This window comes from Oreochromis niloticus, linkage group LG16 (genome assembly GCF_001858045.2).
Source record: "Oreochromis niloticus isolate F11D_XX linkage group LG16, O_niloticus_UMD_NMBU, whole genome shotgun sequence".
NCBI lineage: Eukaryota > Metazoa > Chordata > Actinopteri > Cichliformes > Cichlidae > Oreochromis > Oreochromis niloticus.
In genome coordinates this window covers 35749111-35766255 of record NC_031987.2, presented here as the reverse complement: position 1 = coordinate 35766255, position 17145 = coordinate 35749111, and the positions used below count along the sequence as shown (strand labels likewise).

Sequence of the window (17145 nt, the reverse complement as noted above, 5' to 3'; positions counted from 1 at the left end):
ATGAGTTAGGCTTACCTAACACCATCACAAGGCTGTTTGACCTTTAAATTGTTACAGTTACTGAAAGGAAAAACAGTAAAGACAGATAATTGTAGAATCATTGTTAATTATTCTTATTTAAACTTGTTAATATTAACCAGGTCACTGATGACCCATCCAGGGTAAGGGAGTAGAATCTGGGCTTAGAATCCCCATCTTTCTATAGGACATTCATCCACCACCCACAGGCCAAAAACTTTAATGGAAAAAACTGTAATGACATTTACTTAATCCAAGATGTAACATTTTCTGGTCCTGGAAGATTTGCCTGTTTAGCATGTACTCAAAGCAAAGTCCAACTCTGGATGACTCTGTGGGTGTCAACTGAAAATACTACATCTATACTGAGAAACCTTCAATTAGACACATTACTTATGTAGCAATGTCAACAGACTTTCAGACAAAGCATTGGGAAAATAAAACATTTCAATACACAAAACTTAACACAAAAAGCAAATATAAATAAATAAATTTGTCAAACTGTTCGGACTTCACAGCACTTTCAGCCTTTAGATCAGTTCACTGTAGCTTGAAACCTAGAATAACTACTGTCATTATCTCCATCTATCCTGTTGTACAGTCTTGGTTTACTCAAGTTGAAAATGCTAGAACAGAAGAAGTGCACGCTGAAAATGTGTGTGTGATCCTTTAGCTTTGCTTTGCTTAATATGTGGCTAAGTGCAACCCTGAGTGGTTCAGCGCAGGACTAGTGGTTGTTAAAAGTTTGAATATGTAAGAACAGTTTAAAACATTTTGTTTGATCTTTACTTTTTTCTTATGTAATATAATAATAATAATAATAATAATAATAATTATTATTATTATTATTGTTGTTGTTGATGTTATTATTATTATTATTATTATTATTATTATTATTATTATTATTATTTATTAATGATAAAGTCTGTCCCACTACTGTGAAGTATATGTACATTACATGTTGTACAATAAACACCTTTGCTATAAACATGAGATGTTTAAAAATAGAAAAAATTCATGTGTATTTTTAGAATATTTTGCCATTATGTAATGACTGTGTTCACTTCTGGGACTGATGTGCTGAAAATCAATTTCCTTCTCTTGTTTGGTTGATATATGAGTAATTTTCCTTCATATTCAGCTAAATTATGCTGGCGTGAGTTCAGAGATGCTTCACGCGTGTGTGGATTTACTCAGAAGTGACTGCATCTTTATTCTTTGATGAAGATGACAAATGTCTTATTACTCAGAATAACTGTGCTCATGGCTCTGCAGGAAACCGACACGTCTCAAGTCTCAATATAATCTTGCATATTTTTCTCGTCACTCACTAACATTTAAATGTTATTAATTCATTTAATTTTTAGTTTGTCTCTGTTGAAAATAAATGAATGAATCATTCCTATGAGCAAGACAAGATGAGCAGCTGGACTCTGCGCTGTAGTTAAGTGGAACCAACAAAAGCTCTGAGAACACCAGGGAAGATTTATAGCATTTATTTTGAATTTCATAAAACATATTTTTATTATAAATGATTAAAGATGGATACGTCCAAAATTATCTACACGTCATGATGAGCTCAGAGCCCTTGAGTTAGTCAGCCGGGTCATGTTTTTACAACAATGACGCTTCATGGAGTTTTCACACTAGTTTCACTCGAAAGTTAGCAACAAACGCTAACCGTGTCATAGAGATACGACAGACAGAAGTCTGAGATGTATTTTTTAAATGTGAGGTGTTAAAAAAACAAGACTGTGTTATATCGGCATACTTAAGTGAATGTGAGCTGACTTTGTACATTTGTTTATTTACAGATAACTTGGTTAGATGGTGTTGAACGTTAGTGACATTATGGGATGTAGTTTATCAGCCTATCTCAGTGTATCTACTGGGAATATGATCAAATTAACACTGTAATATGTTCAGAGTCTTGTTACATGTGGCTGTTAGAATAGGTTCAGACAGAACTGAGAGTAAAAAGGCAGCAAATAGTCAGCTTTGAAAAAATAGTATCATATTCATCAACATCTTTTTTTTTTTTTTTTTTTTTTTTTGTCTGTCCCATTTGGTTCTTTAGCCGTCAGAATTGTTGTCTGAAGACCAACAAGGATACCAAATGGATTTATTTTGCCAAATGGATCATCATGGCATTGCCGTATTGGTCCATTTGATCAAACTTTGTTGTTATTATTTATTTTATTTTCAGTTGTTACAGATGGGACAGACATGACTGGGGGATAGGAAAGGGAGAAAGAAAGAGAGGAAGGAAAAGAAAAACAGAAGGGAAAAGGGACAGTGAGAAAGGGCACTTACAAAGACAAAGAGAAAGAGAAAGAAAAAAAAAATCTCCTGGATCACCTGTTGAGAGAAAAAGAAGAGAAGACAAGCAAAAAAAACCAAACAAAAACAAAGCAACATACTAAACACAACACCATCACGTTAATCTAGCTGAGTGTGAACAGCAGTAAATACTAAATATTGAAAGTTGTTGTGCAGCACGCAGGACAGACAGCACACAATGTGCTTTGAAGTAGCAGCTAAGAAAGGTGTAGTTTATGTCTACGAACAGTGAACACCCGTGTGCACACCTGTGTGGATCAACGCGCTTGTATACAAAAGGTTTTCCCATGTAACGGTCTGCTAGAGGGTGTGGAGGCCCATAGCCCCGTCCCCCAGGGCATGAAGCAGGCATGGAGGAGATCCAGGCTCCAGACATCCAAAGGACCCAGAGTGCGAGAGCCCAAGGAGCACCACCGGAGGGGCATCCGTGCCACCTTCCTGGGAAGGGCTGAGGAGATCCCCAGACGAGGGGGTCACCCAGTAGCCACGGAGCAGAAGCCAGAGGGGGCTGCACCGGCGTGCCCGCCGGCTCTGCCGGCAGCCAGCTGTGCCAGAGTGAACCGAGTTGCAGGCCCCGAGGCCGGAGGCCCGAGGGCCCCTTTGCCCCGGAAGAGGCCTGACCGAGCGACAGGCATCGGGCCCCGCCAAGTAGCCACCGGGAGTGAGCCGGTGCATACCTGAGCGCCCAGCCCCGGACACCAAGAACCACCAATGCACCAACCCCTGAGGGCATCAGCCACCAGCAGGGAGTGTGGTGAGGGGAGATAGGCCTCCACACTTGGAGGGCCTGGGAGTACCCAGGGAGGTGGAGTCTAAGACCCGACCTGACATATAGACACAGACAAACAGGCACACACAGACAAAAACATGCTTTCCCACCCTCATGCACACATATACAAACACTCAGCACTCACCCAACGTAGGGACAGACATACATAGACATGTACACACAATCATACTCCCCAAACATACTCTATGCCCCGGGTCCAGGTACCCTCGCCCCCAGAGGGGGAAACGGCACCCAGACCCAAGAGATGTGAGATCAACAACATCTTGGCAGTATTACTGTATATTATTTATACCAATCCATAATGACCGATGACACACTTCAAAAGGTATTTTCCAGAGCGTACTGGCTAATAAAATCCACTCATCATCATCTTATAATCTTTCTTTGGTGTTAGTGGGCCGACTTACATGTGTAACGTCTGAGTGAGCCAAACATCCCTGTGCAGGACACCTGCCACAGTGGACGCTGTGGACAACAAAGGAAACTGTGACATACTCTTCATCATTAGACAATTACAATCAATGAGGTACTCGATAACATTCAAAAACACACAAAACAAATGTATTTATAGGTGAATGGACCAAAACATGCTCCAAGGTTTAAACACCCATTTAAACCACAAAGGTGCCTTGCTGCTGTATATCAAGAAGGAAGCTGACATGTTGGGCAGGAATGTGTTATAACAGAGCCTGTGTTCCAATTTAGAAAGCAGATTTGTTTGCATACAAAACAGAGACATTTCTGACTGTGTTTCACAAAAAGTAGACGAAAAGTTGTTTTGTTTTAGTGATTAAGTGTGCAGTGTGTCACAGTCCTACAGGACCCTCGCCCTTTCTCTCTCCTCTACCCCCCCTCCCCTCTGTCGCTCTCTCATGTCAGTGTGACTGAGTTTGTGTGCCTCGGGTTTCAGAGGCGGCCTCAGAGACCTACCTGCCACTAGCTTAGCCTCCAAGAAAGAACTGTGAACTCTGTCACTGCACTTGTGTCCAGTCTCACTGTTTTCATAGAGACAGTGCACTGATGCTGGTGCACTAAACTGGTATGCTGTTGTCACTGATAGTCACCTGTGAGTCACACTGTGTCCCTCCTGAAACACAAACAGAGTTATCCTAACACTGAAGAAAAACTGGGGCAGATGGAAAATATTTATTCTGTTCTATCGATATGTAGTAATAAATATTTGGATCTGACTGTTGTTGATTAGCAAGTATTGTTAGGAAACTTTAGGAAAAGTCTGGAATATGTGCAGAGGGCAGCAGTCTTAAAACTAATTCGTGAATATTTGACTTATGAATAAATATACAAAAATTTAACTTCATGTACCTCACTGTGGTATACAGATTATTACTTTATGATTACTAATTACCCAAACTGCGTATTCACACAATCTAATTGCCAACTGTTATCTTTAAAACCATGTGATGACCTCAAACCCCCTCTGACACTACTGGGACTTACTCCAGGGCTCTGGATGAGCTAAAAAACCCCCACAAAGGCTGCAGAGAAACATCTTCATCATCTCCAAGACTTCAGAGAAAACATTCTGTAGATCGACAAGACAAAAGCTGAACATTTTGGAAAGACTGTGTTTCTTGCATCTGTTGTAAAACTGACACAGTTTTTCATATGAATGTGACAGGTGAGACCTGAGCGGGGGAACCGGCCCTGGTAGGGTTCATGTCTAAAAGTCCTTCAGTGTGGCTGAATTTCAAAGAAGAGTATTGTATTTATTTGACAATCCTTGTCTAATGTTAAAATTTGTTTAATCAAACTTTCAGCACTGAGAAAGGGTCGAATTCTTCACAGCACTATAGTTTATCATGATAGACTGCATACTACCCAGCATAGCCTGCACTTACTGTCCAGTATAAACTTTGAATAGCATTTACTTTAAAACATTATTTAGAGACATCCAGAAACCTTGAACACATGCACAGATCCAGTATCTCATTCAAAGAAAATCTGAAGTAATTATTACATTTAGGCTTTAAATGTCTAACTTAGCAATGCACCAGTTTACCTGAAGTGTTTTACAGAACAACAAAGGGACACACGGCAAACGTGAAACACAGATACAGTAGACACAGGCACACAAAGACTTGAACTAGAAGACCTTAAGCCTGCATTCTTTCCAAGAGCCAGCAGGGGGTGACCCTTTCAAAAGTGACCCAGATTTCTTACTTCTGTCAAAAAAATTACCCTTAGCTTCAAGAAAAGACACTCCTGATAAGGTCATGATCTCTGTGGAGTACAACAGGATGTCTGCTTTGTAAATAATAATCACAAATGTCAGAGCAGGCTTTAGGCTGGGACTGGCTTGTGATTGACAAGTATGAGTGTGCAGAGCCAGTTTCAAAAGGCCATCGTAGGACAAACATGCTGTGCAATGTTTGTCAACAACAATCACAGTGCAGCTTAGTTTCAGCTGTTTCTAACAGGTGAACAAGTCAGTATTTTTAAATGTTTAGGATTCATCCAACTTTCCAATTATTCCCAGGTTTATGAGAAATCAGATAACCTGAAGTTAGCAAGCACTCAGTAACATTAGAACACAAGAAGTGCTCTCAGAAGACTGATCTTTAAAACAGCTTGTGAGACATACAGTTCAATACAGTCATAATCATGAGTAACAATTATTATGTTGTCTCTTGCTTTTATGTTTCCCCTCCAATACAAGCTGCAATACAAGGATGCATTACACACAGACTGTTATACGAGAACTTTTTTCTGTCATAAAGGAATCAAAAGTTCTAATTTCACTGAAAATAAAGCAGTTTCACATCTTTTTGGATCCATTTTTAGTTTCCCAAGTTCTCATAACGTCAACTGAAGTCGCAAAGAGAGAATCGAAAATTTGATTCATACTTTTGAAATCAGTCTTCCACAGCACGGAGGCGGCTCTAACTGGGTCACAGGCATATTGAGATGAAAAACTGTTCTTGCCTTGTCGTAAACCATTTAATTTTCATTATGTTTGGGAAAGACAGAATATATAAAAGATATAGCCACAGTGTTACGTGGTTAGATAGCTATAGCTCTGGGTTCATGTGAAATATTTGCTGAGCTGATGTTGGCTCTTATGTTTGGTCGGTGTGTGGAGCTCCCACGTCTTCCCTCTGTTCCTTATTATTAAGGCCAATAAAATCCACATAATAATGTTATTATTATTATTATCATCATCATCATCATCATCAGATAATTATATTTTACATTCTCTATAAGGCTCTAAAAGAACTTTACTGAGTTCTGTAAACAGGGCTGCTTGGCATATAACGGGAACCTATAAAAACATCTTCCCCATCTTCATATTCCACGGGTCTCACCTAAAAACGGTTATGTACAGTAATTTAGAATTTCTCTCTCTCATTGCAGACATCTATTTAATAAGTAAAGTAACTCAATGATGCTGATGGGTTGAAGTCTAAAACACTCTTTGGCACACTCAGTAGATAAAGACAGATGAGCAACAACCGGCCTGAGCCTTGGATCTGGCTCACAGACTGTCTCCATCAGAGTCACAGCTTCATTTAAGGAAAACAAATCAGCCACCAGGAAACAACAAGAGGCAGCACTGTGTTGCTCCGTGTTGCTATTGAACTCAAAGCCATTGTACAATTAACAGCTATCCTCTTCAGGGTTGTTGTGCACCAGTGCACCACTCCCAGCACTCCTGCAACATCACCCAACAGTATTTCATCGAATGTTTGTTTCATCTCCCCATCACACGCTGCTACTCTCTTTTATTCAATTGCACAATACTTTCACTTTTTAGAATCACCTGCACTGATAGTTAAGTTATTTAGTTTTCAGGATATAGTTATATTGTTACTTTGTGAGAGTTATTTGATATTATATTTTGCACTATCCTACTGTATATTACTGTATACTACTATTCTTATTGTATATGTTGTATATCTTATTCCTCTGTTCCTCTGTCTCTCTTGCTGCATTGAGCGTGTGTATGACAAAAGATTTTCCCTCGGGATAAATAAAGTTCTTCTTATCTTATCTCATCTTATCTTATCTCATCTCATCTTATCTTATCTTACATTTAAAGCAGTTCTGCACTTTTGTATTTGGTGCAAACTGTTCTAAATCGCTCATGTGCAATCATGCAAACATATCACAGTACAAAAAGAGCAAATATTATAGATGTAAGTATAACTATAGTGGCAGGAATCAAAGACAAAAAGGGAGAAAGCAACTGCATACTTTGAGGTATCATTTTCACATTGGTGAAAATGAACACAAGATTTAAAGCTGTGGAGAGCTGAAGGCAGAGAGGCCTGGGTACGCTCTTTTGTTTGGAACCAGTTAAATTTTGTCGTTAACAAACTCTACAAACCCCCCCCCCCAAAAAAAACCCGGAAACAAAACAGTCACATGTCTTATGATGGAAGGGCAGGGATAGACCCACTTATTGACATCAATTTTCTACTTACCTCTCAAAGCACTTAAAACAAGCTACATTACCTGCATAATCATACAGAAGTCCTCCACCCTCACACCCATGATCAATTTAAACTCACCAACAGCAACATGCACACTGTACTCTGGATTCATATTGCTGTCATGATAAGCAGTGCATCACCATATCACTCAAATATGTGTTTAAGATAAAACAGAAAGTATAGTGATGGAGAAGTGTATAATCTTATCTAAAGTAGTAGAAATATATGCATGCCAAAATCAGTCTAATGCACTCTGTGTTCTTTTCAAATGGCAGCTGTAGATTCTGAATAACAAAAACTAATTTTCTTTTTAGAGGAAGCACTGGAACAGACTGAGCTGCTAACACGTTTTTACATTTGTAATGTAAGAGAACGGTTTAACCCTTAAAGGTTGCAGTCAGAGATGCTGCAAAGTGCAAGTGTGGAGCTTCAGGCAGAACTCAGCCATGTCTCAAATGTCAGTTTTGGGCCTGAGGAGAGCTGCAGGTTCGACAGGAGGATGTTTTCTGTTCATTATTTATATCACTGAGACGTTTGTGCATTTCAACTAAAAACTGGATAAATGTAACCAAATATGATTTTGCAGCTGTTAAACTGCTTTCGACAGTTGATGACATGGCTGGTGACTTGTTTTTCATTAAGCTAGTTTTGCATGTGCTTCATGTTACAATTGCTGCATCAACACAATCTACTGAAGCTGAGCACAGAGTTGTTGATATAGATCGTTACTCTCGTATACCCTGTGTAAAGTAGGTACATCAGACGAGCACGTGCTTTTGCAACTTTGGGCTTTTTAAAGACGCTTTGCAAAACTAAACAGTGAAACCATCTCCTTTCAATAGCTTTTCGCACATGCGGGGCTGACGGCTTCTCATTACATGCATGCGCTTCATAGTAAACCGTCCTGAAACAATGACAGCAGCAGAAATAAACCACCACCATTTTCCGGGTGACTGTAGTGCTGACTGTAACTTCAGTCAGCTTTGTAAAAAACGGGGTTTAACCCCACAGAGTGTTTCCAGGCAAAACACAGATGTGACGTCAGGACACCGAATGTCACAACATCAGCACTTTCACAGTGAACTATCTGAAAATGCGCTTGCAAAATTAGCTGTTTTCCACTGTTTGCACCTTATCGTTGCATATTAGGTGCAGCAGGCCTGAGAGGAATGCATAAATGAAACTACAAAAATGATTGTTATATTCCAGAGAGAAATAGCAAATCAGCGATAATGTTAAAATACAACTTGTGGGGAACTTGTGGGCGCTGATTGCATCATGCACTGCATTATACTGCAGAGTGCCACAGAAGCAGGAATCGAATGCTGTTTTAAAAGTCTTTTAAAAGCTTTACAGGAACAAATGTGCCAAATTAGTGACACAGTTTGTTTTTGCCTTGAAAGTAGTCGGAGTTATTACGTTTTAGAGTTGGTCTCTGCAAGCTGCTTCAGTCACAGCAGGTTAAAAAAGTAAACTTAAACATAACATATATACTTGTGCTAACCTGGACTAGACTAAGGTGTTATTTTGGAACTGAATGGACCCGGCTAAGTAGAGAACAACGTTTGTCTGTGTTTTTGCTGAAAACCCTCCCGCTGTGATGAGGCAACACAGTTTTGGAAAACAAAAACAGTTTCTACTGTACATCCCACTCACAGCTTTGTGCAGTCACTCTACCCCCCTACACAGTTCAGTGCTCTGCTGATTTGTTTGGGGTTAGTCGTAAATCCTGCCTTGTTTTGTTTTTGTTTGCCTAAACTCTACATGCCCCACTCCACGACACCCCCCACTATGTCACACTGGGGATGGTAGCTTTCTCTCTGACACTGTAATGTCCCTAACTTTTAAACAGAAAGCACTCTGAGTCAACTGTTGATGTGAATTTTATTGTAATTTGTCCATCAGTTTTAGATAAACAGGAAAATGGAGCAAAACCAAATGTGGCCTAAAGCATATAAAGATGAATTAACCTCTTGATGCCACCAGTTCACGAGCCACTCCCCGGGGTTTTGTTTTAGCTGCTTGTAAAAGGGCTGTTTTTCAGAAACTACACAATGGTCCATCTGAAGTCCAGTTTTGATCCTCCGGTTTTCCTGTTGGCTGTTTCAAACAGGAGATAATTGTATAAAAAGAAGTTAAACTACAACTTAAGACAATAAAATTATATGAAGGTAAAATATCAAATATTCAGCAATAATACACAAGTGTTTGGGAATATTCATTAACTTGGGAAGAGTCATGAACAGAAAATCATGTTAACAATGGTTCAGTGAAAAATAACAGTAAGGATTTGTTTTTTATGTTTTACAGATTTTGCACTGTTATCTAAAACCTGGAAGGAAAATTCAACAGTCACAGGAATTCAAACTAAATATTCACCCAGCAAAAGTTTCCACATGAACAAGTCATTTGTGCACGTTAGTTTCCACCCAAGATTCACCTGCCAAAGCCTCAATCAACGATTGTGCCTCAGAGACTCGCTCACACGCTTCATGTAAAATCAACAAAATTCTAAAAACCTGAACGATCTGATTTTGGAATTAGTGTCGGACACAAAAGCTTCAGTGAATAGAACATTTAGTGTATATTTGAATAAAGCACTGAATCACTGAATTTTGCTTTTATTCAACTTGCTGTATGAGCATATGCAAAAGCTCTTAAATTATTCATAGAGTAGAAAGAGATGTAAAAATTCCCGAGCCAGCAGGTGTTACTTTTTTTTTAAGAGTAGTTGTTCTGGAACATTTACATTCTTACGCTCTTCACATCCTTTAAAGAACATAAACACCATCATGTTTGGTTTTTCTGTCTTATTAATGTTGAAGTTTTCTTTAGAATTTAATTGACTGCTGTCATATTTTACCACGATTTCCTTTCTTTGCCCTGTTTTTTCATGTTTCAGATTGGACTGAGTTTTGAGCAGCGTCTTCTATTTTATTAAGACAGAGGATGCTGCTATACCCAGATTAAACTAGTTCATTAAAATTATAGAAAAATGAAATTCATGTTTTTCTCAGTGTTCCAGCAGAACCACAACCACGTTGCCATCTCTCTTACCGGCAAAACCTCATCATCATTTCCTGTGCTGCTACACAGTTTCCATGACAGCACCGTAAGGAAATATAAAGATGAGTTTCACTCATTTTCATGTATTTCTGTCAAATTTGCTCAGTGTGAGCGATCGCCAGCTTAAAGATCATTTTAAGTGCCTGTGGCTTTCTGTGTAGCAGTGTGAAATACAGTAGGATGTTCCTGACTCACTGTATGATGGGATGGATTGTGTTGACAGCTCTTAGCTTCTGCCTGCCTGTGTGGAGCGGTGAGTATAAACAGCCTTTTACTGATGATTTTTGTAACACTTTAAAAAACATTATTTTTAAGTTCATTAAGAACAAGAAAATTGAATGAGACTGGAATCACATTAAACAGCACCACTAACCACAGATTAAGACAATGGTGCCCACAGTCATGCAAAACCATTGCCAATGAAGCTCTGTGTTCTTTGGGGCACATAGAAGAACCTGAGGGCAGTTCTGACAGGATTAGTTGGGACACCAAAGATGTGTTGACTAGCTACTGGACCATGTACCATAGTAACTACATTTCCATATGAGCAGACATATGAAGTAGCTTGGAAGCTTTAATGGTGGAGCTGTGTAGACAAACTTTGCTCCTACATGAGCAAGTTTAAGACTTACTGTTGACTTAAAACTTAAAACTCTGCTGCCAAGCCCAGCATCAGTGATGTATAACATGTAAGGTTTTAAGGTGTCAGGTGGAAGTGGAGAGAACCATGTACTTGGTATTTTCTGTATTTAAAAGAAGTCATCATTTCAGACGCCATACATGGAATATATTAAATACATGTGAAGACTGCTGAAACCTTTAGTTTGCAGGATGTAATCACAGAACGGACGTTAATTTGACAGGTGGAGTGACCCTTAGATCCAGACATTTTGCCACCAGAATGACAAAAGTGATCATAAAGTGAATCTTCAGCAATATTTCTTTTTGATAGATGGTTCAGCTGTCCTTACCTGAACCACTTTGCTGCTGTGGCTCTGAAGTTTACTGCTCCTTGTGAATTTAGCTAACTGTATTATAAGGCATGGTAATGTGGTTTTAGCTTTTAAAGTGCTAGCCAGGAAAGGAGACAAGGAAATTTAATGTATTCCAATTAATTTTCAACAAGCACATCATGAACCGTTCCATCGTCTGATGAAAAACATAAAAAAATAATGGAATTTCTAATGTAAGATCTAAATGATTCAGGTATATTAAATGTCACTGTTCAGCAGGCCTTCAGTAGGTAGGTGCTGAATTTAACTATCAGCTTGGTAGACATTCAAACACAGGAGTAACAGAGGAGGGGACGAGGTAAAATGATGCATATTGAGTTTGTCAACGCCAAACTTCTGAGAATCTCTGAAACGACTCAGCTTGGAGGAAAACCAATGAAACAACAATTCAAATTTGATAACTTTTGAACTGGAGGAGTCGGAATGCCTTTCCAAACATTCCTCCACACTTTACCCTCAGCTCTCAGAAAGAAGAAAATTGGTGTCTTAGCTCCTGTGAAGTTTTCCAAAGGTTGTGTCCTGTCTGTTTAATCCATACAAAGCTTACAAAAACCAGAAATGCTCCCATAATTGTATTATTTTCTTGTGTTAGTTCATTTGTCGTTATACTGGGGCTTATATGAAAAGATTTATATATTTTTTTCTATGAGTGCTCAATGGAAAATGAGTTTAAACATGTTTACCTGGGAACCTTCCAACACGATTTAACCTACATTTAGGAATACCTTGGTTTTGTTGTTTATCTTGACTGGAGTCCATTGGAACTGGACTCTGATATGTAAACGGTTTTAGCTTTAATGGTGATAGTAATGTGGCTTCTGACATGTATTTGCTTCTTCATTGCTACTACTAATAGTCACTTATACCTTTTCCCATGCCAGCTACGAAAGTGACCCAGCCCTACAGAGTGGTGAGCACCAATGGTGTGGCACAGATTCAGTGTGTTATCCATCCACAAAGCCTGAAATACCCATACCCTGAGGAAGCCAGAGTCACTGTGCTGAAGGGCCTCCATGGCTACCAAGAACTCTGCTTCTCCATCCTTAACTTCACAGACCAGAGAAAGACACGTATGGAGCAAAAAGATCTGGTAATTGTTCTTTTTGTGCTTTTTTTGCCTGTTAAGGTTGAGTTTTCTTCAGGCATCTGCCACTGCGACTTGTTCTTTCCTGCTAGTGACACAACATAAAACTTTATGGAAGCTATGCTTAAAAATTCAGGTGGTAGAGCAGGTCACCTACTAATTGGAAGGTTGGTGGTTCCACCTCCTTCTGTTCCAGTCAGCATGCCAAATATCGTTGGGTGAGGTACTAAACCCCATGTTGCCCTCCGATGCATCCATCAGTGTGTGAATGTTACAAAGCAGAGAAAACAGTGCTCGTGGGAATGAGGCAAGTTATGTAAAGTGCTTTCAGTCCTCAGAGTGGAAAAGCATTATATAAGAATGTTTATATCATGGCTCACAACTGAAGAAGCCCACTTTCATTACGCCCTTAATTTGCCCTCAGTTATCAAATGAAGGTGGCTCATGTGCTCAGCAAACTGCATGCATGAGACGTCTTTAGTGAATAAGGTCTCACCTCTGTCAGTGCGCCCCAGGGCAGCTGTGGCTACAATGTAGCTTGCCATCACCAGTGTGTGAATGTGTGTGTGAATGGGTGGATGACTGAATGTAGTGTAAAGTGCTTTGGGGTCCTTAGGGACTAGTAAAGTGCTATACAAATACAGGCCATTTACCATTTAAGGTCTCAAACATTAAGAATCCAGACCTCGTCCTACAAATGCATATTTTTTCCTCCATAAATATTCTTTTTCTTCATTATATAATACATTAAACTGAAGATTGCACTCTTAGAAATGGCATAAACGTTAGACATAAGACTGAAATACAAAATAAAAAAAGTGAAACTTGTACACAGAGTGTTGAGATACAATGATGTCCTGTACATTTCAGGTGCAGTGTACTGCTGAGACCACATATGACACTGTGGAGGTGACACTCTCTGGACTGAATGTCACTGACACAGATATGTATCGCTGTGAAATCCAGATCTTCTACCCACCACCATACCTGCGGCTTATTGGCAATGGCACACTCATTCATGTCCTCGGTGAGGCGACCGCACTGGCATGTTTATCCACAGAGCTGAAATTTTTAGTGCACATCTTTTTTTCAGTCTCACGTTTCCTATTTTCTGTTCACAGACAGCTCCAGCTGCCCCGTGCAGGAAACTCAGAGGCAAAGTCACCACCAGGGTGAAGAAGAGGAAGATGATGATAACACGGCACCAGTCAGTGTTCCGGTGGTTGTCCTGGTGATAGCAATCATTTGTGTCTTAATCATCATCATCTACTTCCAGGTCAGAACATTATTATTGTATTTTGTCTTTATCATGAATTTGATTAGCATTTATTTCTAATTAGTAGTGTTAGAACAACCTGACTCCAACACAGTTAACTGTTTCTGATGCTAAGAGTGTGAATCTGTGGTGTAAATCATCAGTAATTGGCTAACTGCCTTGCAGACAGAAGGTAACTGGTTCTAATTTTTCACGTGGAATATTGTAGTTGCACTTATGAAAGAGCAAACACGAGGCATTAAACCATGTAGTTGCACAGGTTGGTTAAAAACCCATAAAGCAGTTTTGTGTTTTTTAAACCTCGATGCGTTTATCAGCTGCGAGCCACTTGTCACTGATGTTTCGCCCCTCATCCAGAACAGTTTCAGAGACATGGAAACTTTTTTCTACCATGCTATTTAGGAAAATCATTTCCTGTGTGCTCGGGCACTCCATGGGGTATTCTGCCCTCTGCACAAACAAACTGATGTTTCTAAAATTGTTTCTAAAATGTTTTAAAATTTCAGCCAAAGGTACAAATTGTTGTGGTTGGACAGGATCAGGAAACTCAGTGTGGCATGCTGCATCCTCCACGTGCCGTCCCAGCTCAGCTGCCTGTTAAAGATTTCCAGAAAGTTGTTCTCTTGTTGATACTGTAACAACTGTAAAGAGAACTCTTTCACTTTGTAGGGCTTTTTTTCTCCATTTTGACAGCCTTACAGCAACCTTGCAGAAACCTTTCTTGACCTCAGTTTGCCCCACTTATTTCTTTCCAACCACTTCTCAGTGTTTTAGCCTGTTTATCCGTTAAGGCATAAAGTAGCTACACCTTCATGCCATTAGTACTCTTGGGCTGTTAACCATGAATATATGCATGCATATACTGCAGTAGAAGTCTTAGTGGCTTAAAGGATTATTTAAGTTCAACAACAGAAACACAATATGTCAGGCTGACAGAAATCTTTATCCTTTAAAGGTCAAATCTTTCCATAAGCCTCTCGTGTCACAGACAAATCATGTGATCTTTTCCTTCCATGTAGCTGTCAGGCTCTGCTGCATACTATCCACTGAAAGCAATGATAATTATTCACTCCATAAACATCTGCATGCTTTCCATTTTCAGACTGTCCAATGTGAACGAGGGAGGAGAGAAATGTTGAGGCCGTGGCCTGGCATGCTTCATAAGGTGGACGGAGCTTCAGTTCCATGTGAAAACATCATCTGTAATATGTGAACGTTGATCGTCGAGCTATCGTGTCCAGGGCAGATTTTTCTTTGGCTTAGAAGCGTTAGAATAATATTATTGCTTCTACCTAGTGAGCGGGGTGGGGATTATCATTTTCACCTCTTTGACGACTGATGAAAAACACCAAAATAACATTTTACTTTTTAAGTGAAAAAATAATGTTTACATTCTTGTAAACTCAAATTATGGTAAAAAGCTGTAGCTTTAATTTTCCATTGAGTTTAGATGTAAAATCACTTGTATTGTGCACAGCTTAAATGCAACTTAAAATGCAATGCTTGGAATAATTAAAAGAGTACAATGATAGCTGTGTTTTACTGCAACTATTGTTATTGTTGTAATGCAAAGCAAATATTCATGTATTCATGTTGGATATTAACACAAAATAAAGTTTTTTGACTTTAAATTGTACGTTTGTTATTTGAAAAATATGAATATGTGTTGTTGCAACAGGAGACATTTTCAGACTGGAAAACACTTTTTAATAGTTTTCAGGACTTTCTAAAAGTCCTTTAGAATCAGAATAAGTCTCGTTGTGTACAAATGGGCTATTTCTTTTCTCTTATGTCAAATAACAGAGAAGCCAACAGATAAATACTGACAAGATGACGTCCACATGGCACAGACAATGACACATACAGCATATTTATCATGTGTCTCACTGCATAAACTATGGCTCATTGAAGGTGTTGGAGCCCTGCTTACTGACCCTTCTGGACACAGACGTCTGTTGTTGTTCCTAAAGTAGAATGGGAGGCAGAGCCTTCAGCGTTCAGGCTCCTTTTCCCTGGAACCAGCTCCCAGTTTGGGTTTGGGAGACAGGCACCTTCTTTACTTTTAAGGTTAGGCTTCAAACTTTTTTTTTTTGATACAGCTTAAAGTTAGGGCTTGATCAGCTGACTTAGTATGTATCATATGTATGATATATGGAGCTTTTTTTTCACTCATCTCTTTTCACAAAAGAATCCACAATAGCATCTAAAGAACTCCAGGCCTCACCTGCCTCAGTTAAGGTCAGTGGTCATGATTCAACAGTAATAAAGAGGCTAACAAGGTAAAAATGGGCATGATAGATCCAAGGTGAAAACAGCTTACATGTGCAGCAGCGGTGACAGGTGGGGGCCATCTAAGATGCAGTGGTAATGACATGGTTGACTGATGAGTATAGGCAGGAGTCTCTGGGGACTGTTATATTTCCAGGTGACATTGTGATCTATAGTGAGAGTTAGGAGCAGGTGGAAGATGTGGATATACTGGAAAAAGGATGTTGAATGTGGAGCTGCCAGGCAGGAGGGCAAAAGGGTGACCTCAGAGGAGGCTCATGGAGGAGGATGCTAGGGAACAGCAAAACTGGAGGCAGATGGTTTGCTTTGCCAACACGTAAGGGGAACAGCTGAAAGAAGAATCACAACAGTGACAATACTGGCATACTAGCATTAGCATTTAGCTCACTGCAAAACTGCTTGCATGGCTATGAATGTTTAGTGTCGTGAGCAGCACAAATGAAGTTGCACTTGTTTTCATTCCATTTGTGTTGGCAGCACAAACGTCTTTCCCTGTGAAGCCCCAGTAATACATGTGAATGAATGTGACATGCACAAGGGTCAGGTTGGTTTAGACCCAGTCTAGATGCAGTCCAGCTTAACAGGAATAAGCCTGTGCAGAGATACAAGAAATACAACGTGTGCAGGATGTAGCACAGATGACACCCACTCACCATTTAATGCAAAGCAGTGCAGCACCATTCTCACATATATGCGATCACACATACCACAGACTTTGTTTCAGGGAGATGGCAGCTTGAATAGCAGATATGTCATGGTCCTCGGTCTTTGACCCAGTTTTTGAGTTGATTATAGTCTTATGATTTGTTCTTTTTTAT

At 39.6% G+C, this 17145-nt stretch overlaps 1 protein-coding gene across 1 annotated transcript; it reads left to right on the top strand.

The window, feature by feature from the left end:
• The first annotated feature begins 10521 nt into the window (after positions 1-10521).
• Positions 10522-15669, top strand: LOC109197370 (cytotoxic T-lymphocyte protein 4). Its single transcript, XM_019352363.2, has 5 exons — positions 10522-10918; positions 12560-12768; positions 13633-13789; positions 13884-14038; positions 15141-15669. The coding sequence occupies exons 1-5, from the start codon at positions 10846-10848 to the stop codon at positions 15249-15251; spliced, it is 705 nt and encodes a 234-aa protein (XP_019207908.1). The 5' UTR covers positions 10522-10845; the 3' UTR covers positions 15252-15669.
• The last annotated feature ends 1476 nt before the right edge of the window (positions 15670-17145 follow it).